The sequence below is a fragment of the Sycon ciliatum genome, chromosome 10 (assembly GCF_964019385.1).
Source record: "Sycon ciliatum chromosome 10, ocSycCili1.1, whole genome shotgun sequence".
Taxonomy (NCBI): Eukaryota; Metazoa; Porifera; class Calcarea; order Leucosolenida; family Sycettidae; genus Sycon; species Sycon ciliatum.
The window spans coordinates 23212441-23239974 of record NC_088652.1 but is presented as its reverse complement, the minus strand read 5'-3'; the positions used below and the strand labels follow the sequence as shown (position 1 = coordinate 23239974).

General features: G+C 47.8%; 1 protein-coding gene across 2 annotated transcripts; it reads left to right on the top strand.

The window, feature by feature from the left end:
• The first annotated feature begins 258 nt into the window (after positions 1-258).
• LOC135826298 (uncharacterized) lies at positions 259-26157 on the top strand. 2 transcript variants are annotated; one of them, XM_065338924.1, is made up of 6 exons: positions 259-331; positions 7522-7571; positions 15888-15971; positions 17578-17679; positions 19017-19157; positions 21967-26157. In XM_065338924.1, exons 3-6 carry the CDS (start codon positions 15945-15947, stop codon positions 24232-24234), a joined length of 2538 nt encoding a protein of 845 aa, XP_065194996.1. In that variant the 5' UTR covers positions 259-331; positions 7522-7571; positions 15888-15944; the 3' UTR covers positions 24235-26157. The 2 variants fall into 2 exon arrangements, with proteins under 2 accessions (XP_065194996.1, XP_065194995.1); XM_065338923.1 differs by lacking the exon at positions 259-331 and adding an exon at positions 4705-5380.
• Positions 26158-27534: the final 1377 nt, after the last annotated feature.

The following is a 27534-nucleotide window of genomic DNA, read 5'->3' as shown; positions in this document are numbered from 1 at the left end:
AACGCTGCGTGCGGTGCACATAAAAATTATGTTGAGTGTTGATCCTTTGCGACGAGCGCGCTACATGTACAGAATCTGATGTACAGCGAACAAATGCATGTGTGTACAGCTTGTCCACGGCTGCATGGCCAGCGCCCTGGGGCCGCTAGACGTGCGACCGGATTTCCATGTCCACGACAGTCAGTAGTACATGTACAGTGTCCATGCTGTGTGTAGTCATGTAGATTTCCTGATTTATTATAATGAAGCCGCTGAGAATATGTGGAGCCGCTGAGAATATTTTGAAGCCATCATGGCGAAGGAACTGATATTCCCTCCTGCTCAGCAGCAGGTAAGACAGTTACTATACGACACTGTTGAGAAAAAAGGCCTACAGATAAGCGCGGGGCTAGGCAGTGACTACAAAATCCCTTTGAAAGACTTATTCTTCAATTTGATTCTGTTGACAGAAGACGGACTTGAAAAACTGTTGAGGAGTGAATCATTCTTTTCGTCAGTATCTGAGAGAGGTCGCCAGCTGGAGCAGTTCAAATCGAGACTAGAGGAAGAGTCTGAAGTAGCCGGTGAAGCAGGCATTGAGCTTGCCGACTTATTTTCCATCAGTGAAGATGCAACTGAGTCCGGACAAGGGACGTGTAGCGCACGAAATCAGACGTCGGATGCAGCAATTAAAAACGTGCTGGTGTTTGGCAGCGCTGGTAGCGGCAAATCTACGATCTTCCTGACAATACTGGAGTATTTGTGGGCTAAAGGTTCGCTGTGGACGGGGCGGATTGATCTGGTGCTTGCGTTGGCGTTACGGCGTCCTGATGTGCAGACTGCTAACAGCCTGTTTGATTTACTCACGCGACGTTTTGCCAGTTTGAATGTATCCGCAGAGGTGCTGTCGGAGATCTGCCGCTACTTTTGCCACCTCCCGTATCGACTCTGTATAGTACTTGACGGTGTAGATGAGTGCAGTTTGGATAAGTGTAGTGACTACATGCGTGCTCTGCTGATGAGAGAGGTCGACACAGATGTGCATGTGGTGGTGACATCACGACCGTGCGCGGATGCCTACAAGCTGAGTAAATGCGGACAGTACCAGCGACATGTCGAGGCAAGGGGCTTTTCAGCCGAGAACGTGGAGACGTACGTGAGAAACGTGATGGGCAGTGTGCGCGCTGAGGTCATGCTGGAGGAGCTGCGTTCCAAGCCGGACATTCTATCGCTGATGGGCACTCCTTTGTTCGCGGCGATGGCGTGCGAGCTCTTCCGCAGCAGGCATGGATTGGCCGAATCCAGTACCGCATGGTACGAGTCGCTACTTCTGCGCGTGTTTGAACGGCGTGCAGCTGTAGCATATGAATCATTTAATGCCGTGGAAGAGGCGGATTTGGAGGTGATGAGCGAGCTTTCACGCTTTGCTCTGGCGATGTTGTCCGTGCAAAAGGTGGTGATCAGTGAAGCGGACGTGAAGAGCGCACAGCTAAGCGATGCCGCTCTTCAACTTGGACTGCTGGCTGCATGCGAGGACTATGGCGCTATTGACTCGCGACAGTATCGGTTTGCTCACCTGTCCCTGCAGGAGTTCTTGTCTGCGTGGTACCTGTCACGCGAAGTGCTGAAGAACGAGCAGGATGCCGCATGGCTCGTGAAGAGAGTCGGCCATTACAGCGGTCACATGACGCTGTTCTGGCGCTTCCTCATCACACTGCTGCCGCGCGCGGTCTCCATTGCCGTCATGGAAAATCTTTGGCTCCTGATCTATGAAAGCTATCCGTGGGCCAGATCCGACACTGTTGATTCGCGCCTTGCAGCGGACATTGCCAGCTACGCCTATTGCAAAGCCGAACGTTCAGAACTTTGCAAAATGCAGTCAGCACTTTGCGGCCTGCTCAAGTACAAGCGGCTGGGACAGCTTGCTGACAAGCTGCTGGAGGAGACGCATGGTGAGGGCAATGGTTGCCGGTGTGTGGAGAGTGCTGTGCCGTCGGCTACGTACCTGTCCAATGAAGTCTTCTTGACCACTCTGATCAGCTTGTGGCGGCAGCAGGCACGAGAGCCCAGTGACGAGGCATTCCTGGCCGCAGTGCACAGTGTGGACCCGGTCACAGCGGCACGGTGTCGCAATGCCATGCGCCTCAGGCCGAGACAGTCTGTGTCATCATCGTCCTGCGAGACTATTGCATATGCGTCGCCGGCACTTCGACCAGCATACTCCAGCGACCAACGGCTATGTCTGGTTCATTTTCTAGTGGCTCATCACCAGCATTGTGGGTATCATGGTGGATCCTGTGACGGTTGCTGTTCGTTCTTCTCCCCGGTGTTCGCCGACGGCTTTAGTCTGATAGGCGTGGACTTGTATCTGTTCGAATGTGCCTCCATTGCCTACTGCCTGAGCACACATTCGTGCATCAGTACTCGGGTCATTGATTTGTATGGCTGCCACACTGGCATTGCTGGCCTGAGATGCATCCGTGATGGCGTATTGAGCTGTAAAAATGTCCGCTTGCTTGATGTGACCAGCAATTCTTGCAGTGATGCCAGTACGCTATGCGCTATCATCCTGTCTCTTTCGGCCACTTTGGAGGAAGTCAACGTTCGCAAGAATCGGGTGGTGGGCTGTGGCGGTGTTGCAGCAGTGTACCATGCAGTGTCTTCTTGTGAGAAGCTGAGCGTCGCCGACGTGTCTGGCCTCGCCGGTGATGGTGGTGCTGTCGAACTAGCGTGCATCAGTGGCATCGTTCAGGCATGCTCTCTCCTGAGAAATTTGTACGCGTTCAGCAGCCTGCTCCAGTTCGACGACGAGTGCCTGGAAAGGTTTGTGCGAGCTGTGAAGCGTCACGGCGCGATTCGCAAACTCTGCTTTCATAGCCGCCTGGGTGAAAACCAGCGTGTGGTGGCGGAGCTGAAGCAACTTGTCAGTGACGAAGATTGTACGCTTCAGGCAGTGTAAGGGAAATTCAGAAACAGAAACTTCTCCGCCGCCATCTCAAACACTGAAGTAGTTATTGATCTGAGTTTAACTGTATCGCAGTTGTCAGTTTGTGTTTGATCAGTTCCTTTTGTGCCTTACTGTTTGCCAACTACAATGTACTTTATTTTCTGTTTCAGCAGGCGGCAGAGTGGCAGCAAAGTTATAGCCTTGCTTTATTGCGAACTTGTTTCTCTTGTTTACAAAATTGTTGTCAATTTGCTGAGCAACATGTACTTCGAAGTATAAGATGTAGAGTGAGTTCTTCTTACCTGTTCGAAGTCCACACATTATTTATTCATTATTAATTTTATTCAAGCATACCTCAAATATACGATATCGAAAATATTCTTCATTTTAGACTTAAAAAAAAAAGGTACTGATATTTTGCAATATTGAATGCTTTTCTAGTTATTTACGATTGACAAAGCACTGCCAAAGGCAATAACTATAAGATAAGATTGAATGTACATGTAAGCTGCTGTTAGTACTTTTTTCAATAGCTACAGGAGTGCTTCGGATGTAGCTAAATTAATTTTTGGCAGCTTATCCCGTTTGTCTCTTTCCCTCAAACCAGTTAATAGCTTATATTAAAGTAAGTAATAAAATAATTATTAGTTATTCCTTGGTTTGAGATTAAAGTTATAATATTATTACAGATTGAGTATAATAATAATTATTATTATCAGTGACCGTCTCATCGCAGCGTACATGTTCTGCCAGTCCCTGCGACTTGCACATGTCTGGGACCATGTGTCACAGCTAGCACTACGTGACCAGTGACAGTCATACTCGATCTAGTCAATTGATCAAGTCGTCAGTCGGTCAGTGTACGTAGCGTGACCCCACCGTGTACATGTACGTGTAGGCCTATAGGCGCGGGTCAATCGGAACAACGGAACGTGGAGAGATTCACTCCCTTCCTTCCCACCACGCGGTCGGTAACAAGTAGATCTTCTAGTTCTAGTACTACTACTAGTACCAGCGCCACGAATAACGTTAGTTTCGTGTACAAAATGTAATTCTAAACGCATTTCTAGCGTGGAATCTAGGAAGCGATCACTCGCAAGGGCCTAAGGTGATTTCGCCACGATCCCTATCGAGTCTCATGTTCTGCCATGCTCTCTACCTCGCTGCTGACACGACTATCATTGACTACTGACAGCACTGTTGACGGTAGTCATAGGAAAACGCGCAAGCGACTGGCAAAGCAGGGCCGCACTTTCGGAGTGCCCGCTCCTTCGCTCGTCCAAAAATACTTCCTCTCGAAGCGGCACACCCGCTGTTCATGAACCTGAGCGTGGCAAGGCACAATGGGCTCGATATGCGATGCACATTGCAGTGATAACTGAACAACAGCAGTTACAACACATGTCCAGCTCCAGTCAGGGCCATGCATCTTCCTGTTGCCAAAGCGGCTGAGCTAGCTTTCAGCCTGTGCCGGCGAACTCGTACAAGACGACTACTTCTTTTACAGTACTTACTACAAGCACTGCTAGTAGCGTACGGCATGAGCCTGCTGCCATGAAGCACCACTGCCACTCGATACAAGGCTCACCTAATGCCATTCTCGCCAATCTTGGGCACAACGCTCAACAGCCAACACTCGCGCAGATCGTAGATCTGCGACTCGAGCCAACTACACAAACACACTCAGTCCGTTGACGATGATCTGCTTCGCACATAACACTATAACAGAGTGACTACACACGCAGTCCCAGTCCATTGAAAGTCGATACCGACAACTGGCTCACCTGGCGCATGGCCCGGCTGCACTGTGGAGTGTGGAAGTAGAGTTTGCCACGCGAGCGAAGTCCTTGTTATGGCGAATACTCGCTAGGAGAGTCAGCTTATTTGTCTCTTTTAGACACTGACGTGACGTCCCTGTCGACCGGCTGAAGTTATTAGCGTCGATTTACGGACACTCCTGCAGCGAAAGTCGGAACAGGCCGCTGCTGACGTGTAGCGGAAAAATTTCCGTGGCGAGTGGCTCCTCCTGACAGTCCAGCTGACCACGTAGACGCTACTAGGGAAGTCAGGGGTGACGAATGGAAAGCGCTGTCCCATCCTCGCTGGGCCTAGGTGCTCTTGTTTTGACTGTTGGAATTTGATTCGCTCGCTTCTTGACGGCATTGTAGATCTGCTCGTTTTCACGTGGATGATAACTGGAGATGTCATGCTAGCAACACTTGCGAACTCTTCCGCTGATACTCTGGAGTTTCGCAACACACTGGAAACTGTCAAAGTCGCGCAGCCATCTCCGACTGAGTTGTGCCTTTTCCGTGTCAAGACAAACGAATAGCCGTGGTAGCAGTGCCCAAGCAACTCGTTACTGGAGCTACGGTTGGTGTGCGAACCGACGGTCCAGTGCGGTGTGTAATGCCATGGAGGCCATGGAGCTAGGCGATTGCTGTCCCGCGCTGAGTGAGTAAAGTGCTTTGCTAGAATCTGATAACAGACTCAGTGATTCTGGCTGGTTGTGCAGTCACACAGCTAGTGTAGTGTAGGCGTGCGTGATTGAATCATGTGAATGGACTGTTTGAGCGGGTGTACTCACTCCATCCCTAGCCTTCTGCCATGGCATGGGCAATGAAAAAAATGAAATCAGCTGATTTCCGGAACACAGTAGCTTTTGTGCATCATCATCATGGTTTTTGATCGCACATGCACATGACACTGGCATGGTTCCTTGTTGATGTGAGCATAGAGTAATATTAGAGATTTTTCTCCAAGACTGGCAAGAGCTTAGAACATTATTCTCCTGAAGCATTGAGATTTTTTCTCCAATCACCATTCTGGCCTGTCAAGTGCCTGGGAATTGGCAATCAGGTCATACAGTATCATGCTGCCATGTTAGGGTTAGTATTCTATGTATGAAAGATAGACACTGATCATGTCTAAATTTGACTAGCCCGTGTGAGATTTTAGGGACTGCGTATACACATGAGGATGACTCCACAGTCCCTGTACCCACCGCACAGTGTCCCATGATGGAGAATGCTGGCGGAAAATGCTGACGGAAAATGCTGACGGATGATGCTTGCAGAAAAACCAGCAAACTTTGGTACTTTTCGGGCACGTTTCATGCATGTGTTCTTTTTTTGGTTTTGTGTTTTTTGAAAAAGAATTGTGCCTAAGAAAGAGGAGCAGAAGTATCAGAATTGCCTGTCATAAACATTCCATGGTTGTGCCGATTTCCATAATATTTGTGCAGAATCTGTCAAATTCTTGCGCTATATCTGCCAAGGCATACCGCTCAGCCAACATACTTTTAAATGGCCATGAGGCTGGTGCAGTATGCTCCCCAGACTAGCACAGGAGTTGTTCGCATTCACTCGTTTCTACAAAAAGCACGAGCGACGGCATGGCTACTTGAGTAGCTGGAGTTGGTTGACATTACAGGTAATCCGCATTTCAAGTTTCGACAGAAACGGAGTTCAAGTGTCGAAACTGCAGTCGATCCTTCGCAACGCTTGACTGTCAAGGCATGTGCCCATATGATACACAGTCCAAGTTCTGGTATGAAGCTCACAGCTAGCTGGCCCTGTAGTTCACCATATTCACATGATGATGTTGTCTGAAACATTTGCACATGCTGCTAGCATAAGGGGTACAGGTCGGGTCGGCGTTTTGGCGTTTTGTAAAGGTCGGGTTGATGTTCTGTGTATCTGCTTGTGATTCTGGAGACAACGATGGCATCCCTTTTTGGCGATACGTTTTCACTCAATCTGCGGACAGAACTGGTCTACGTTTTGTGTATCGACTTGTGATTCTGGAGACAACGATGGCATCCCTTTTTGGAGATACATTTCCACTCAATCTGCGGGCAGAACTGTTTCGTCCTTTGTGGACTCATCAGCGCAGCACAGAGAAAATGAGGCCGAACCTGATAGCAATGAAAAATAAAATTTCCAAGGCCAGATAAAAACCAGGCCCGAACGTACCTTGCCAGAGTGCTCAGACTCACAAGTCAGTGAGCTCTGCATAAAGCAAGCAGAGAAGGCACTACCCCACATGAGAGTGCTTAAAACTGCTACAAGAGCAGGAGCGAAATACTCAATCTGCGGAGAGACATTTAAAAAAACTTTTCCTGGAAAGGTTGCCTACCTTTCTTAGTAGACCATGTTGGGCTTACACTGGTACTTGAATGTTTTTGATTTGTTGAAGTAATAATTTGGTTACCATGCCAGGATACGAACATAGAAGCCTCAGTGCAAGGGATGCAATGAATTCAATCTGGGCATCATATGCTTTAGGGAAACGGCATACTTACTGTTTAAGAAGGGTGTATTCTTGGAGTATAATGTCATATGCATTGACTCATCTCATGATAATGCGTATGTGTTTATGCCTACATGCATGCCTTTGTGTGCGCGTACATCTGTGTGTGTGTGTTTGTGTGTGTGCATGTATGTATGTGAGTATATGGCTTTCTCTGTCTCTGTCTCTCTCTCTCTCTCTCTCTCTCTCTCTCTCTCTCTCTCTCTCTCTCTCTCTCTCTCTCTCTCTCTCTCTCTCTCTCTCTCTCTCTCTCTCTCTCTCTCTCTCTCAAAATACACATGTAGGCTCTGTTGATCGATCGCGCTTGAAGGATTCTCAGCAATGGGATATCGTGGTAAGTGTGGAATATTGCATGCTTGTTAGATATCGCATGAATAAGTATTGTCACAAACTAATGGTTCGCACCAAGCATACATACCAGCATACATACCAGCATACTGTACAAGCAAAAATATTCGTCTGGAATTTAATTTCGTCTTTTTCGTCCAAGGAGCTTTGGGACTAAATTAAATGACGGACGAATGTCGATTTGTCCAGCGTTTCTATACACTGTTATAGTCCATGGACTAAATTTTCAACCGGACGAACTCCCTTTCTTTGGAGTTGGACGAAATTATTGACCGACGAAATTTTCTGCCTGTACAGTACATACCAGCATACATACCAGCATACATACCAGCATACATACCAGCATACTAGTACATACCAGCATACATACCAGCATACATACCAGCATACATACCAGCTTACAAGCAATTGATTATACGTGTACAGTCTTCTTTCTTCTTTCTATCGTGTCCTCTAAAGTATTTTACTTACCTTCGCGCCATGGCACGCCTACGACGTTTCCATGGCCCTCATGTACCACATACGGTTTCCTGGCCCATTTTTCCTGGTGCTTATCTCCGCTTGTCGTTTTCTGGTTCTTTGGTTTTTCATTACATTGTCTAAGGATGAGTTACAGTTTTGTCCTGTGAAATATGATAACCCAAGATGCGCTCGCGTTGAGCCAAATCATTCTTACATCCCAACTTTGTAAAGTGGTCACAAATGCGGCGTATACATGTAGGCCCATTTCACTGAAAGGAGCTACCAGTTCATGGATAGCATGTAGCAGAGCAGCATGTTGGGATGAGAGCACACTGTATTTCAACTACAATTAAACTCCCCTAATCACTACTTCCCGGATCCGGGTACTCCCATCAACTGGGCACCTTTTTTGAGTCAGAAGTATGACTCGAGTTTTATAACGAAAAACGGCGCCAAATAATACCATCGATGGGAATAAGAGGTTCTAACTGGCATGCGGTCAGTATGTGCGTTCTTAGTCAGTTTGGGTAGTTCCTAGTGACAGGCAGTGCCCATTTCCAATGTGCCCGGATAAGGGGAGTTCGGCTTTGCACCGAGTATTGTGATCTCAGTGTGCGACAGCTTGCTGATCTAGTGATGTGAAGCAGATAATCGAATGATGTGAAGCAGATCATCTTCCCAATTCCTTTCACGCATGTACTTGTAAAGACAGGTTAGGCCTGGAATTGCGAGGCCTGTGGAGCCACATGCAGTATAGTTATTGCATGCCTGCCAACCATCCCGATTTGCACGGGGCTGTCCCGACACTGAGGGTGGTAATTATAGTGTGAAAGTAGGGTGCGGTTTGACATTTTGTGCTCCGAGGATTAGCCTCGAGGTGCGTCTCTCTACAGAACTACCCCTCCCCATTATTGCTTAGAACTAATAGAAGAGACCAACAGTACCAATGGCGACAAACGAAGGCATGGACCTGGCTTTGGTTGGCTATGAGGAGCTCATCAAGATCGGCGAGCAAATGTCTGTGGATAAAGCCTCGAGCCTCTCCCGGCCGGATCTGGTGAGCGAGCTGAGGAAGCGTGGAGTGGGCGTGTTGGCGCAGAGTTCGCTACCCACATCGGAGCTCCAACTTGCAATTGTAAGCCTTACTGACTCAATTAGCTGCATGTCACAGGAAATTGTCTCCTTGAGACAGGATAGAGCCGACAAAATCCTGAGTCTGGAATTAGAAGTGCAACAACTCAGGCGGGAAGTTCAGGGGCTCCAACAACCGGAAATCTGTGTACACCCTCTCGTACAGGAAGCACAGCAAAATTTGGCAATGTCCGGCGGGAAGTTGTACAGCACCGCCGTAGGAGACTTGAATCCCCCACGTGCACGCACCCATATTTCCTCTGGTCCTATGCAGTACACACAGGGTAGTACGGGTTCTAGTACTCACCATATGACCCCCGCTCACACCACCTCCAGCCATTTGTCGCAGCCTGTTTTGTCAATGCATGGCACCAGACCACACCCACCTGAGCAATCCAACCCAGGGTCGAGTGCTGCAGGTGCAGAGTGGTCGGAAGTCACACGCCGTAGGGTTACGTCACGCTACGTGAAACCACAGCCCAGGGCAGCCGACCCGCGTGTGCTAACAGGGCCTGAACGTACAAAGAAGCTTGTTCTGTACGTTGGAAATGTCAGTCCGGGTTGCAGGGCAGAGTCAATAACAGCGTGGTGCAAGGCCCGCCAAGTTGACGTACTGAACTGTTCGATTTCAGAAAACACGTACCTGGGTACTAGCCATGCTCGCGTAACCGTGGCAGCATCGGACGAGGACAAAGTTCTCGACTCCAAATTCTGGCCGGCCACCATCCAGCACACAGTGCGAAAGTGGCGCTTTGCTGATGCCCAAGGTAACAAGTCGTCTTCTAATTCGCGGCGAGGCAGTGATGATCAATCCTGAACTGTCATGCTAACAAACCAACATACACAACGATGCAGCAACAACGACTAAATCCCAACGCCCCTGTATTCACCCCACGATCGAAACTAGCCCGCCCGCTCTACCCCGCTCAGCCCTCCTCTGGCCGACCCGCACACATTGCATGTCCAGCGCTAAATCCATCAGCGTTCCCTTTTTTTCCTAAATCCCAGCGTGATTTAACCCTAGTATCTCTGAATTGTCGCTCTGTTGTCAACAAGTTGTCTGAGCTCTGCGTTATTGCCGAATGTGCTATGCCTGACATAATCTGCCTAACAGAGACGTGGCTCTGTCCCTCAAACCCGCTCTCACTGTCAGGCTATATCTGCATCCGCAGAGATCGACCTCCGGAAGACAATCGGTCAGCACACTGTAGCCGTGGGTATGGGGGTGTTGCCGTACTTGTCCGTTCGGACTCCTTTCCGTACGTCTCCCCTCGTGCCGACCTTCAACGCCCTGGCTGCGAGTCTGTGTGGCTTGAACTTGGCTCCCCCTCTACTCAATCTCAGAATCCCATCTTACTATGCTGCATGTATCGACCACCCTCACAGAGCACAATGCAATTGTCGTACTTTTGTGACATGTTTGTTGAGGCATTACAGTCAGTCTGTTTAGATTCTTATGATCTGCTAGTGACTGGCGATTTCAACGCCCACAACTCAAGCTGGTGTCCCACCGATTCTACCTCGAAGGCTGGTGACCTCCTTAGCACAGTATTTGCTGCTCTTGGGCTCCACCAGATGGTTGACTTCCCCACTCATTCCTCGCCTAATGGCTCTGTTTCGTGTCTGGACTTGGTGATCACCAACCGACCACGCCTCGTGCGCTCAATTGATCAAGCACCTCCCTTGGGTATGTCTGACCATATACAGATTGTTTGCACTTTATGTTACGCCCCTATTTCGAACTACTTCCCCAACTCTGCCACTGGTCCTCCCTCTTCACTGTATCGCTTCAAACAAGTACCTTCGCACCTTTGGCAATTCATCAACGCTGATTTAGCTGGCTACAACTGGTCCTCTCTGAACTCGTACACTGATGTTAATGACGCACTTCATCACTTTGATTGTGAGCTCCAGTCCGCCTTCCGTCGGCACCTCACTTCATTCGGAGCCACCCACACTGTGACATCTCCACGACCCCGCATGCAATCTCCACCATGGGTTACTGCTGAGCTCAGGTCTGCTGTAAAACGCAAGCGTGATCAATATAGTGTGTACAAAAAATATCCGACAGCAGTAAATCATGCAGCTTATAACCGACAAAGGAATGCTGTAAAGCACCTGTCTCGGCAAGCACATCGTCAATATATACGCTCCATCCAAGCATCACTAACATCACCGAATCGACCTACACTCTTTCAGTTTGTGCGAGCACAGCGGCACACTTCCGGCCGTGTCATGCCCCAAACGATGATAGCATCCGACGGTACGGTCGCCACGTCCCCCAAGAGCATAGCTGATGTTCTGAACACTCAGTTCACCTCATTTGGGCTACCTGATGATCCTTCGTGGCGCATTCCCCCTTTGTCCCAGTCGCCTTTCATATCTGTTCCGTTCCGTACAATCACTGTCACTACGTTTCAAGTTCGGAAATATCTGAAGCGCCTGAAATGTGGAAAGTCTCCCGGCTCAGATGGGATCCCGAATGAAGTGCTGCAGTCTCTTGCACCATCAATAGCCTATCCTCTCGCCATTATTTTTAATATGTCATTTCGAACTGGTACATTCCCACAGGATTGGAAATCCGCCATCGTGACACCGCTTTACAAGAATAAAGGCTCCCGTGCTTGCCCGGCAAACTACCGCCCCATCTCTCTGCTGCGCACAGTTTCCAAACTTTGTGAGCGTATTGTATTCGATTCCCTCTACCTGCACATCGCTCCGGCTCTCTCACCAGCTCAGTCGGGATTCTGCCGTGGTGACTCAACTCAATACCAGGTGACTCGACTTGTCCAAGACATAGCGACAAAGAGGAACTGTGGGGAGCACGTGGGAATGGTGTTTTTCGACTTGGCTAAGGCATTCGACACCGTTTGGCATCGTGGCTTACTTGCCAAGTTGAAGGTCACCTTCCGGGTGGAGGATGCTGCCTTGCGTTGGATATCCTCGTATCTGTCTGCTCGTTCTCAGGCTGTTCGCTTGTTCTATTTCTTGTCTGATCCCCTCCCTGTAACGTCTGGAGTGCCCCAAGGTTCCATTCTGGGTCCTTTGTTATTCTTGCTTTACGTTAATGACCTACCTTCAGTTGTCCCCGATGTTAGTTTGTATGCGGATGACACTGGCCTTATCTGTTCTGATTCCTCCCCTGCACAATTACTCCTTACCATGCAGCATCGCATCAACAGCACTGTGATGTGGATGCAAACGTGGAAACTCCAGCCCAATTTAGACAAGACAGAAGCCATGTATATTTCTTCATCCCCTCCTGATCAACCATTATTCTTCCCTGACTCGACTATGCCTATCCGTGTTGTTACTCAGCACAAACATCTAGGTGTGATGTTTGACTGCAAACTCTCTTGGGCTGCACATGTCAACTGTGTATGCAAGCGAACCAGTTCAGCCTTAGGGGTACTACAACCACATTGCACTCATTTGCCCATCCAGTGTAAACTATTATTTTATCAGTGCTATATTCTCCCTATATTCGACTATTGCGATACCGCTTGGTGTGGCCTTTCTGACACAACTCTGAGCCAATTAGAAGTCCACCATAGATTTATACTTAAAATTCTTTACAACAAGGATCGATGTTTTCCTTCGGATGCCCTTTATCGACTTGCACACACTTCTCCTCTCTCCGTTCGTCATAAGCACCATCTCTGTACACTGGTTCATAAGATATTTCTTCATAAAACCCCTTCACACATGATGAAGTACAATTGGTTTTCGACAAGCTCAACCCGTAACGCGCTCACCCTGCCTCTTGTTAAGTCAGCCCAGTATCTAAAGTCCCCTTTGTTTTCCGGCTACTCTCATTGGTTATCATTACCATACGGTCTGAAAACTTGTTCTTCTATTGGTCAGTTTAAAGATCTACTATCACAACTGAACTAGACGCAATAATTATCATCGAAGAACATTCTCGAATACCTGGGCGATGCACGAATTTTGATAGTGCTCACTTCCGTTAATCGTTTTTCTTTGTAATTTTCCATTCATTTTCTTCTTTAATTCATATTTGCTTTGTTTTCCTGGCTTACTATTGCCGTGGCTGGCTCAACGCCCTTGTCTCAGGGGATTCTGTCCCTGCATTAGCTATGCTTGTCACATGCTATGAGATTGTGTCTAATAATAATAATAATAATAGTAGGCACCCAAAAGTGAATTCGTCGCATGTCTCACAGCTACATTTGTATATATTTTCATACCTAGGTATGCAATTGTCCCGATCTCAGGTTTGCAAAGGTTGGCTGGTATGTTACTAGAGAAGGTGGTGGTGTACAACGGAAATTCGTAGCGCCGTAACGAATAATTTTAACGAAAAAAGTTCACGATTATTCGTAAATCTTGAGGTGCGAACATGTGAACTTTTTCGTAGTACCTGGTACTAGTAGGTTGAGGCGGCTCACGCGTGGGTACGAAGAGTCAAGACAGGGAGTTGTAAATTATCAGTATTTTAGTACTCTACGTTACGAAAAATATTTTCGTAGATCTGCTCTGTTTCTGTCGCGTTCGGACGGATCTTCATAGCATCTTTCGTTACTCGAACCCGGACGGTCAAAATCTTACGGATTTTCGTTGCGTGCAACCTCTCTATTGTAAAGTTTAATGTACACCCTTTACTTGGGCCTGGAGTCAATCTGTTGCACACTGGTCTGTGGCAGATGCCATTCATGATGATCGTGGCTGTCATGCTATTGTGTTGTGACTTCGTAAGGCCGACCATTTGTTCTGCGATGCCCAGCTGCAGTAACACAGTCCACAAACACAGCGCGCTGGGCCGAGTCGTACGCTTTCTGGAGATCACAAGAAATGCTGTTGAGTGTTGCTCATGACACTGTTCTCGGCAATTTGGAGAACGGTAGAATTTGTGGCAGTATCGTTATACGATCGACCCTTCCGCAAATATTGAAGAACAACTTGAGCTTGGTCCTGCAAACTTTTTTGCTGCTGATGCACAAACAGCATGTCAACAATATTGAGTAGAGGAGCTCCAGAGTTATGTCCCCTCCCTTGGATATCAGTATAGTCTTAGCATTCGCGCAGTCTTGCCGCATGATCCTTTCGTCCACACTCTACGGACTGATAGGCAATCCACGTAACACCGGAAGTCTGGCTACATTCAATAGAGTGCCACTGTTTTGAGCGCGGAGGTTTCCTGTGACTACTGTAACTAGATACCATATACAGTCAGTCATAAAGTGCAACAGTTGATTATTAGTAGGGCTGTGTTTTTTAGTAAAAAAAGAAAAGTTAGGCACAAAATTGACAGAGTAATGAGACATTTGACGACCTGACACTGAATTGTGGTGAGACCGGTTTGTCACGTATCTTGCTGGTCTCGTCATCGTCCAGTAACAATCGACATTCTTTGTTCCCGTGTGACTGTAGCTTGTGCTCCTTTTCGTTGAGCTTACCTTCCCCTCTTTGGTCTCTCCTCAACCTTGAACTTTCCAAGTTGGAAGGCTGTTGGTTAGCGCTACGGAGATGTGTTGAAGCTAGGTGTGAGGACGTCGAATGTCTCAGTACTCTGTCAGTTTTGTGCCTAGTTAGTGCACTTTCTGACTGTAAAGTTATAGTATCTAGTTACCCACCGTTAGGCGCTGCATCTGCCGCTAGGATTTACCGGGTGTTAGCGGCCGTCGTGAGTTCCCTTCGGGAACGGACACGATAATTTACTTTTTACTTTATTTTTACAGTGGTGGACAGTTACTCTTAACTCGTATCCATATGTCCTTTTCCTTTTCTACATTTTATTATTGGCTCAACATCCGAGTTTCAAATATTTATACGGTATGTAATGGGCGCAAGAAGCTAGGCGAGGTGTAACACTGAGAAGTTACAAGAATATTCTCAAAGTAGCACACAGTGCCCAGGGTTCTAGGAAAAATAGCATGTGAGGAACTGTTTTCGTCCAATAACAAGCTGCTAACATTTTGCATGGCTCGATAATGCAGCACAGATACAGTCAACGAGCGTGCAAATACTTAACTGATCATGGACAAGAGTTTTGGGCAAGCAACCAATTACTAAACAAGAATATTATGAATACTATGAAAGCTATGAATTCTGAATGCCCTCACGCGAATGGTCGCAGCTCGACAGCACAGCCCATGCAGCACAGCATAGCATACACGCACCACGTCGATTGTCCCCGCAGAGTCCCCTCAGGCGTTCTCTCGAGCGACAGACCTCCGCTGGCTGTTACATCATGCCCGCGGTGGACCGACCGCCAGCACTCGAAGGCGACACATTATGTCCGTTGCTTGCTGCCATTGGCCATCGACACAAACCAAGTGTAGCGGCGGACAGAAATGGGAGTCCCAACGATGATTGAACAGTGACAAGAAGATCAACACCTACTCCAAAGCGGTATGCATGGTCCAGGCGCCAAAATGATACTGTAAAAGCCATATATATATAACGAAGTGCTAACTCTAACGAGGTAACGAGGAGAAATCTGTCGTTAAAATAGAAATCGATACATATACTGTCCTATTGAGCGTTGAGAATGAGTGATCATCGTTACCTTTGCTACACGTAAACTAGTCAATTTTGCGAAATCGTTATATATGCGCCTCGTTAGAATAATGGCTTTACAGTAACATACATGCTGTCATGCATTCCTCTTCACACACATGCACACAGCTGTGCTGACTTTTGCATGTCTTTCTTTTCCCATTTCTGCTGTGCTTACATGTACCCCCAGCTCCTGGGAGTCACCCTCAAGGTGGCGTCGGGAGAGGTGGAGGAGTCACTCGAGGACATGCTGAAAGTGGTTGAAGCCTGTACGGTAAGTATGCTACACGCATGTGTGATTAGTTTGCTCAAACTTTGCTGTGTAGTGGAATGTCAGCTGGTCTAGTATACTTGGTCCACGTCATCAACATTGTCGCTTATCTTTCAGCTTTGTTTTTATGTCATGTCGCCAATGCTTGGCAGCCCATTTCATCCCAACTTTGGTTAGAAAGTTAGTTTACTAGTACCTGAAAGGTATAGCTAGATTTCGAGAGCGACGGGTGGGTGATTCTGATTGTTACCACGCCGCATCAAAATGGACTACCTTTTCACACTGCGCAGGCAAAAGCAGCGAGATGCACAGGAAAGTAATCGGCTACTCGGAATCAGTTCCATTTTGCAAAACGGTCGAGATCTTTCGCCTCGGGGATAGCTCACCAAACTGAGATCGCAGTTCCCTCGCCTCCAGCTCAACGCTCGGAGTGTCCAGAGCATCGTGGAGATTTACAAGTACGGTCCGTGTCGTCGTCGTCGTTCACAATAAAATCTTGCAAAGAAAGGCGACTGATTCGAACCACACAGGTAGTCCTGCTACCCACGTGAAAGAGAAGGCGACAGTCACGATCGATTTCCCTTTAGAAATAGCCAGGCACCGGAGAGGAAGGGAGATGAGCTTGCGAAAGCGAGAGATTCGATCCCGAGCAAAAATATTTGGCAACAGCGCCAAGAGCAGCGAAGGGGAGGACCAAAAAGTATGGGCCCGTCCTTGCACAGTAAATTCCTCATAGCTAGTTGTCATTCTATACCTTACCGTCCATCGTACCAAGTTTTATCACCTCAAGTGCACACGTTGTTGTCCAAAGTCTATGTTCCAATTGTCGAAAGATGAGCGACAATATTGATGACGCCGACCAAGTAATTATCTTGATGAGCTAGGACACTCCTTACTTGGAAGTGCAGAAAAAATGTTTAGCCAACCCAAATCATGGGCAGACTAAACAACTGAATACATGTATTTTAATATTTAATATACTTTTTTTGTGGAATCGTGAAACTTGGAGATAAGGATAAAGCTAACTGGTCCTCTACAGCCTATGCTCTGTGTATATATACACATTGTGCACTGTACGGCTGGTGGATTACACTTTTGTAATGTATTACGGTAATTCTCTAAAAATGCAGTTTAGTCTACTGTAAACGAAGTGCTAACTCTAACGAGTTAACGAGGAGAAATCTGTCGTTAAAATAGAAATCGTTATACAGAAATCAATACAAGTCATATACTGTCCTATTGAGCGTTGAGAATGAGTGAGAATCGTTACCTTTGGTATACGTAAACTAGTCAATTTTGGGAAATCGTTATATACGAGCCTCGTTAGAATGATGGCTTTTACAGTAGGTCTTATCTAACATTCTAAAGTGCAACTTCTCCTGACTTATGCCCAAGAATTACATCCAAGGACGCATAGAATGTATGTTAGGAAATCACGGCTTGATGATTGACATTCATCGACGTAAACTCTAATAGTTTGTTCAGGAAGGCGATCAATGTCTCACACTGAGTTTTCCAATTCTTTTCCCCATTGTCTGCATGTTTCCCATTGACTGTCAGTAGCTGAGGATTCTTGTGTGCATGTGTTCTTTTTGTCGGCTGAGTTCAGTTGGACACACCTGGCATATTCCACAACGGCGTTCAAAGTGGATCGCTGGCTGTGCTGTCTCTCTCGTCAAACTGGATCTACATCACGGATGTTCACCACAAGGTATGCGTGATAGGTATTGTGTATATCAAAAAGAAACAATGTGAAAGAAACTTTACTTCTTGCCAACTTGATAATGCTAAAACGATGGGATGTAGTATGTTACAATCATTCACTTCCTGCCGGTTACCTAGCCCTTCAAACAGTCACAATGCCAATCTAATCTGCTGATTCACAGAAAAAGCCATTTCCTCTGCGTCATTAAAATTGTCGCTTCGCATATCGCAATGTTTGTGACTTTGCTCGTCTTCGTCAGACTGTCGGAATCGCTGTTTTCTATGTTCGAACATTGGTGCGACCCTTCCTGCGCAATGTCTACTTGTTACTGCAGCCGTGGTGGTCTCGGACTTGACTTTGTCGGAGCTCTCTTCCGCACCAAGCAAATTCATCGCGCTCCGCACTATTCCGCCCCAGAGCCCATATCCTTTTTCTGGAGTGCGCGCTGTCCCACATCGTTGGCATGGGCATTTATCAAGACTGCAAGCTTGGGTATAAGAATCCTGGTATCTCTCCGGAATACGAAATGCTGAAGTTGCCGATGGCACGAACAAAGTGTTCTCAAACTCCTAAAATGCGCTGCTTGTGGTGCATGTTGCTGCGAAGGTAACAGCTCTGAAAACACCAACAAAACCAGCGAAGCGCTTGCCAAGGAAAGAAGGTGCGGAACTGCTCGTTACAGGTACTTTGAAAAATGCTAGCTTGCCTTCATCGCCTGCCACCTGGAGGCATGGATCGCTTGATAACGAAGTTTCTGTACCTGAATTTGAACGCGCGTCTTGTTCAGCGTATTGTTGGGTGCTGAACGATCTGCCTCAAACTCTGATGAAGACGTCGACCTTAGCTGCAAGTGCAGCGAAGCAGGAGGCCACAAACTAAAGCTTGGCCCGTCGACAATGCTCTGTCTCAATTTCTAGCTGATTTCTTTCCCCTTCGAGTGGAGAAAAAGATTCGAAAAATTGCTCTGGGAAGCGACAATTTTAATGACGAGGAGGAAGTAAGAGATATGTAATGTGGTACTTGACTTAGTAGATCGTATGCGGGCGCCGAAAAAGACTCCAGCACAACTTGGCGAGAGCATAATATTAGATTGACATTACGCCCATCCATCCAGCAATACTTACGGTCCATTCTGCCACTGTCTGGATGTTTACAATGAACCCTCAGTGGTCTAGTAGGAATACTACACATGCGGATTACAACGTGTTCGATTTTACTGTACACAAGAATCGTTGCACGGATATTCTAATGGCCTGGTGTATGTTTGCATGCATCTTGTAATCAGGGATATCGCTGATGAAATTCCCATTCAGTGAACTGGTTCATGTTTGCCTGTCGTGTAGGTGTTACTCAGTCGGCATGAGATACAGGACATCAGTAGTGCAGGCTATGTGAAGGACGATGGCATGTACATTCTACTGATCAAGTGCTGGCAGCCGCCCGGACAGCGCTACCTGGCACTTGCCATCAACTGCCTGGAAGAGGTAGGTCTGGCAGTCATGTTGTCGCAAAGCACATACACGCATGCTGGAAATGGTCTTGATCCCTGGGCACAGATCTTGACCGTGTCAAATCTCTTTACATTGAAGGATTCTCGAAAGGCTTAAGGTCTAACTAGGGGTCTCCGGGATCAAGGAGGTAAATGAACCTGGCTGGGGAAGATAATGATAATACATTATGTAAGATATGTGTAGTGAAACGTGTCAAAAAAGACCATTCAGGGAACCTTCCCAATGTGGTTCCCGTTTACAGGTGGTCTTCATATTCAGGAAATTTTGATTGGAAAGGACACCTTTTGGTCCTGGATGTCATGGGCCCCTGCGACATGTGGTTGCTTTATCAGAGTGGTCATCTTCGGAGGTTGACGACAATTATTGTTAACCCTTTCCATGCTGGCCCCTTTTACTCCAGCAAACTGCCTTTCCTCCGCACTGACTCTCCTGGTATTGTTTTCGCGCACAGGTCGGACAGAAGTTTTCTCTCAATTTAGTTCACCTTGATGTATTTTTATCATCCTGGGCTTGTTGGAAAGATCAGGACCAAGCGAATCCACCCTGGTGGCTCTCAACTCAATATGCGCGGCGGTGCAACTTCTACGTCCTCTTGAAACTACCTCACGATGCCTTGGAAAAGCACAGGAACTCGATCTCACATTCTTTTTCGGTTTCTTGCTACAGTTCAGCTGATTTTCACGATTCAAACTGCGCTGCAAAGCTGAGATCCAAGTGCTTCCGCTGTTGCATTACGCATCCGCTGTGCCAAAGGGAAATCCCCTGGCACGCAACAGAAAACTGCGAACGCATGCCGTGAATTCCGTGTTCACTCCGTCGCCGCTCTGTCAATCTCCTACCGCGAAGAACTTTATATCGCTGGAAAGCTGAGCATTTAAAATACCTTTACAACGGTGTATCGATTGTCGCGATAGATATATTTTTGACGGAGTTACGAAAGTTTGTACACTGATCTATGCAATGCGATGTACTGCGCAAATCTCATGACATCTATAGACGTCATTAGTGGTTTGGCGTACAGCGAGCATGACGTCTATAGGCGTCATTAGCACGGGTTACAGGGCAAGTTAAGGCAAAAATCAAAATTTCACCAGTTGTAGTCTTCGGGGTGCTGAGTCGTGGTCGTGGTCCGAGGAAGCTGAGACGCTCCCTTCCTACTTTAATCCCAATCGAAGTCGCGCACTTCCACCGAAACTGGGTGACTGCGCCCTACGAGATGGGGATTTGTATGCATAATGTCACTAAAAGCACCATGTGGTTCTTATAAAAGCACGGATGACCGCGATTGGCCCATATGTTGTAGTCTTTTGGACGCTGAGTCGACTGGTTTTGGTCCGAAAAGGCTGGGATGCAGCATTCCTCCTTTATTCCCAATCGAACATGGTTGAACAAGCGGTCACGTGTTCCTGCATACACCAGTCACCTGGTCACCGTGCCTGCAGGGTACAACTTGCTAGCCTGTTTGACCTTTTTTGGGTGTAGTCCTGTCACTCGAGTTGAACTCGAGTTGAACCTTGGTGTGAAAGTTGTCGCCTGCTGGCGCGGTAACCAGGTGATTTGGACACCCAGGAGCACGTGACCGCTTGTTCAACCATGTTCGATTGGGAATAAAGGAGGAATGCTGCATCGCAGCCTTTTCGGACCAAAACCAGTCGACTCAGCGTCCAAAAGAGTACAACATATGGGCCAATCGCGGTCATCCGTGCTTTTATAAGAACGAAATGGGGCTTTTAGTGACATTTTGCATACAAATCCCCATCTAGTAGGGCACAGTCACCCAGTTTCGGTGGAAGTGCGCGAGTTCGATTGGGATTCAAGTAGGAAGGGAGCGTCTCAGCTTTCTCGGACCAAGACCATTCGACTCAGCACCCCGAAGACTACAACTGGTGAAATTTTGATTTTAGCCTTAACTTCCCCTTTAATTTATTACTGCGCACTTATGTGTTAGACAGCCACAAATTTGCACGTGCTGAATGGCCTTAGGATCGGGACACCGAGGATTCGGCGAGGCTTAGAAATGGAAACCATGTGTTTACAATAAGATAGCTATGAATGAAATGAAACCCGCGCTCATACCACACGAAAAAGTAGCAATTGTTTTCTTCCGGAACATTTCCTTGCCACATTCATCAATGACATCTCGTGACTAAAAGAAAGTAGATGACCGACAGTAGTGTACTAATATTAGTGCAATATATTAGAGAGGTTTCGGAGTACGATTTTTCATGCCAAAATCCATAGAGGCGCTACGGATTTTTTATACGTCGTTTTCGAGCAGTGAAATGTTCCGGAGTACGGAACATATGTGTTTGCCGTCATTGCCTAGATTACGATCGCAAACACATCACATTCCCGTGCTATGCCTTTTCAGTTTGATATTTTGAACCGAAATCAAACCTTCCCGCGGAAAATCGATGTTTCTCGTACAAAATTTGTAGGCGAAAATCTTTCTGCACCCGATGACGCAAAATCTCCATTCGAAACATAGTTCTTATCAAAGCCAGTCCACACGGATTCTCCGTGCCGAAAAATCGTATAGAGCACGCCTAGAAAAAATCAGTAGCGCCCATACGGATTTTGGCGCGGAAAATGGTACCCCGGAATCTCTCTATTACCCAATGTGTGTACTGTGTGTACTACTTTGCATACTTTCAACATGATTTGTAGGTTTGTGTTCTCTTTAACAAAATTACTGCTTTTTTCTTCACTGAAAATGAAGTGGGATGGAGACTGCTTCCTTCTGCCTTCCTAAAGTATGTGTGCTCGTCTTGTGTCTGTGCAGCGTGCCGTGACGTCAATCTGCAAGAATGTATGGCGGCGATTTTCGGATCTGTGCCGTAACGAGGAGACTGGACAAGTGTACTCGCGCCTGAGCATCCGAGTTGCTGATACGAATGTGAATAGAAAGGCGGCTACGTCAGGCGCTCCTACGACGCCCAACAGCTCTCGAAAGAATGCTCCTGTGGCCAGCCCTGTGGTGAATGTAGTTGCCGTCTCGTGCCCTGGATTCACTGAAACGGCAAGCGAGTCGCCCGTGCAAGATGTGCAGCAACCTTGCCAGGCCGCAGTGTCACCAGCGCTTGAGGTGATGGTGACCAGCACGGAGCAGAGTGAACCACCGCAGACCGCACCAGCGGTGAACGTGGACGAAAGCCCCGGCCACCGAGGAGCAGATAAGCGTGTTTCCAAGGAGAAGAGCCGCAAGGCCAAGCAGCATGGCCTGCGGTGGCTTGTCAAGAGTGCCCTGCGGCGATCATCTGAGACAGCGGACCCCATCATGGAGACTGGCAGTGACACTTCCCTTCCCAGAAATAAGAAAAAGACGAAGAAGGGCCGAGTCAACAGCATGATTATTTCCTCACCAGTTCTTGACAATGGCCAGCGAGATCAGTCCATGATCTATCGATCTGAATCGGCCAGTGAAGGAACACGCACGGTGAAGGTAGAACTGGCACACAGCGAAACCGAAGAAACAGCTTTCACCAGCTCTGCAGCGTCATCCAGTACCCCCAACGACCTGCCCAAATCCGACAGTATTGACGGCGCAAGTGACATGTCACCAACCCTGGATGATGCGGTCTTCTCACGGCCAGCTAAGCCCGCTTCCCTTCCGGTTGACAGCCCGCTACAAGACAGCAGTGCAAGTCGAGATAGGAAAGCATCACTTGGAAACGTGTCTGCGCGCAATCCGCTGAAAAAACGAGCACGGTCCATTGATGCCCTGAACGAGCAAGGCAGCGACTCTGATTTCTCCACGTTGCCCAAGAAGGGTAGGAGGAAGAAGCAGAAACACAGACGCCGAGCTTCCTTACCGCCCCCTCCATCACCACCAGGCACACCACCTGCTCCACCTTCACCCTCGGGCGATGAAACAAAACTCACACCAAACAAGATACTTTCGCAAGCTGCGCCTGTGTCTGTTATTGCCATACCCGACCCAGAGCCAATCTACGCAACTATCCGCCACAAGAGTGTCTCGGCCGGCTGTTTGCTAGCTAGATCGCCCAGTCCTGAGCCTCCAATGCTTCCATCGCGATCGTTGGACGCTGGCATATTCTCTGAGCCGGAACGTCGGCGCGAAGTCGCGGCCATTCCAGATGTTGTATACAGTAGCGACGATGACGACGATAGCCTATACGAGAAGCTGCCTGCGCACGCCAAGATGGTTTCGCCCGACTTGCGGCCGCCCATGCCCATACCATCCGATCACTGCGCAGTGTCTGGGTCAGTGGATACGACATCGCCGCCTCAGAGTGTTCTCGCTCTCAGAGCTGACAAGACTCCGTCGCCGAGCGCAAACGATGAGTCTGCGCTCAAAGGAAGCAGTCAAACAGTGGGAGCAAGCAGCGAGGCAGCTAGCGAGGGCTCGGCGGAACGGCCTGGTACTAAGCAGCAAAATGCCGGCGAAGCGCCATGGTTCCTAGCTAGTGATTCAGATGAAGACACTACGGCACCGTACAGCAAGCTCAAGGGAAAGTCGGCGAAAACCGAAGCCCACAGTGCAGCCGACAATCAGACCAAGACGGACCTGCCAACTGCACCGACGGCAGCGGCTGGCCCACAACACCGTCCATCTTGGTACAACTACAACCACAAGAAGAAAAGTGGCCCGCCAATCTTGCCTTATTCGCCCAGGATTCCTCGTCCGTCGGCTGTCGTTGCTCCCAACAGGTCTGGCCTTGTGCAGCAGAGTTCTGGCGCTCCAGTACCGACTGGCCTGTACGAGAGTATTCACTCTGGCCCTGAGCCGCTTTCCAGTGCAAACATGTATGAAAATTCCTATCCACCGACGTCAGCGAATACCATGACTAGCCGCGTCATGCACAAGAAACTGGCCAAGAGAGTCAGTTCGCACGGCGGGCGAAAGCGATCCCGTACGACTCGCCCCCTGCCGTCCGCCGTCACCTCTGCGACGGATAGCAGCTCGACGGTGGATGCGCTGGTGAGGCAGGTGATGTCGAGCAAGTCGGGTCAGGAGCACCTCCGCTACGCCATCGGTCAAGCTCTCCACCACTCCGTGTCCAAGGGCACGCTTGGCTCAAACGTTTGAGTGCCGCCAGCGGCTGCATCACTGAAGACCTACATTCAACTCGCCCGTAACAGGCTGCAGCTAGTGATTATATTATTAGAAACGAAGCGTTTCAAATGTGATACCAGTTGAATATCCCCGGCACCAGTTAGCTGTGGTTCGGTTTCTGCTGCTGTGAATCACGCAGTGCAGTGACCAGGTGTAATGCAGTAACCCTGGGCTTATGTATACGGACCAAAATGAGATGAGCAGATTTATATTTATGTATGAAGTACGCAGCTTTTTGACTGCACAGCACTATAGTTAGAGACAAATTCATTTTCTTCCCACTTTGCAAGCACCTGGGATGCAGCAATGGCATCTGAAACCCTGGTAATAATAATTACTATGGTCTTCCAGCTGCATCTCTGTCCAGTCTATATATACATGTACATGTATCCGAATGTCGAAAGCTTGCTGTGTACATGAGATCTTTACTCGCCCTCCCCTCCCTCTCATTCCCATGCTTTCCTTACCAAACTGGAAGTAGAATAATTGTTTTGAGACTTACACAGTTGAATATAGTTGTACAGCACTTTCAAGCGCATTGTATCCCGTGTACTGATGTCATGTTCTGTCATGTTATCCATATTATATTTTTACTTCACCTTAGCCGCAGGCACTACTTAGCTTGGAAATTGACATTCAAGAGAACTAATCCCCCACATTGGAGTTTTCATGTCACCGTTTTCTGGATTACTCCTTTAGCTGCGGTTGAAGAACGAATTGAGCTGTGGCACACGGTCATGCGCTGATTGAAGACTTGGCCAAAGCCCAAGTGCCCGAATACTTTGTCTTGACTTGAGAAGACCACCAAGAGTTAGCCCCTGGTGGATAATAGAGGCAGAAAAACCAGCAGAATTTTGGGGTTTTTCTGGTATGCTTCATGCATTTCTCAAGATACATTGTGATGATGGTTATTTCATGACCGCAGCGAATACCATGACTAGCCGCGTCATGCACAAGAAACTGGCCAAGAGAGTCAGTTCGCACGGCGGGCGAAAGCGATCCCGTACGACTCGCCCCCTGCCGTCCGCCGTCACCTCTGCGACGGATAGCAGCTCGACGGTGGATGCGCTGGTGAGGCAGGTGATGTCGAGCAAGTCGGGTCAGGAGCACCTCCGCTACGCCATCGGTCAAGCTCTCCACCACTCCGTGTCCAAGGGCACGCTTGGCTCAAACGTTTGAGTGCCGCCAGCGGCTGCATCACTGAAGACCTACATTCAACTCGCCCGTAACAGGCTGCAGCTAGTGATTATATTATTAGAAACGAAGCGTTTCAAATGTGATACCAGTTGAATATCCCCGGCACCAGTTAGCTGTGGTTCGGTTTCTGCTGCTGTGAATCACGCAGTGCAGTGACCAGGTGTAATGCAGTAACCCTGGGCTTATGTATACGGACCAAAATGAGATGAGCAGATTTATATTTATGTATGAAGTACGCAGCTTTTTGACTGCACAGCACTATAGTTAGAGACAAATTCATTTTCTTCCCACTTTGCAAGCACCTGGGATGCAGCAATGGCATCTGAAACCCTGGTAATAATAATTACTATGGTCTTCCAGCTGCATCTCTGTCCAGTCTATATATACATGTACATGTATCCGAATGTCGAAAGCTTGCTGTGTACATGAGATCTTTACTCGCCCTCCCCTCCCTCTCATTCCCATGCTTTCCTTACCAAACTGGAAGTAGAATAATTGTTTTGAGACTTACACAGTTGAATATAGTTGTACAGCACTTTCAAGCGCATTGTATCCCGTGTACTGATGTCATGTTCTGTCATGTTATCCATATTATATTTTTACTTCACCTTAGCCGCAGGCACTACTTAGCTTGGAAATTGACATTCAAGAGAACTAATCCCCCACATTGGAGTTTTCATGTCACCGTTTTCTGGATTACTCCTTTAGCTGCGGTTGAAGAACGAATTGAGCTGTGGCACACGGTCATGCGCTGATTGAAGACTTGGCCAAAGCCCAAGTGCCCGAATACTTTGTCTTGACTTGAGAAGACCACCAAGAGTTAGCCCCTGGTGGATAATAGAGGCAGAAAAACCAGCAGAATTTTGGGGTTTTTCTGGTATGCTTCATGCATTTCTCAAGATACATTGTGATGATGGTTATTTCATGACCGAGACGTTGAAATAAAATATTTTTCTGGTGAAAAGCAGTGATTTGAGTGTGAGCCAGTGTTGCTCACAACCAATTTTTTACATTGACAGCTGTAAAAAAAAAGTAAAGTTAGCTGGATTAGCCGCCGAATCACCTGACGAATTGAGGAACACAAATAGCAAAGCCATTCGCATCGGCAGGCCACCACTTCGCCCATTAAATTTTATCCTCTGTAGCCATCCACTATAATCCATACATCCTCACAGCACGCTCAAGTCAGCAAGGTTTTACAACATTTAGCCCTTTCAGCACGCATCGCGTGTGTTAACAGATATGCCATGGCCAAATGTATGTAGAACGTTACTAGACACAGATCCAAAATCCAGATTCTTTAAGTTTAAGGGCTTCTAGAATGCATCCGGACTGTCTTGGATGGCTGGACCGTAAACCAATCGATTAGAATAAGTGAGATATTCGGGAGGAATTTCGGGAAGGGTCCATCTTCAGGAATGAAGCCAGTAACTAAACAGAGATTGTGTACATGTATATGACAGATGCCAACAAACTGGTCAAAAAGGTTTGCCAATTTCACTGCTGCTCGAGAAGAATCTGACTCAATATCGAACATTATCCGCCAATCCACGCCAAGGGCTACCGGGACACATGATCAATAGTGGATTTCACAACCTGGGCACTAAACGAATAGTATACGTAGTTCCAGCAGAACGAGAACATAATTATAATATGACTGTCAGTGTGAGTGGGAATGGCAGAAGACAAGAGCATTCTGACTGGTGCATACTATCCGCACCAGGGTGTCATGGAAGCCCTTGAGTGACCATGGTGGGTCTGACTCCCTGGCCTGAACTCACGACGGACTGCCATCCAGAAACACAAAGTAGGCGTAGAAGAAGTCCACCGAACCTTCCACTCTACAAGCTTGAAAAAGGAAGGCCCTGGAATGTAGTGCAGCTTGAACAAGTATGACAGGGCTGCCACCATCCGACGAAGCTGAAGACTTTGGAGGATGGTTCCAGGTCCCAGGAAATGCAGGGCACGTTGCTGAACCTTGTCCAGCTGGGCCATGTTAGTTGCGGCTGCGCTCGACCAGGTCAGTGGGGCATATTGAAGTAGGGGTCGCACGAATCCCTTGTAGACCGTCACTCG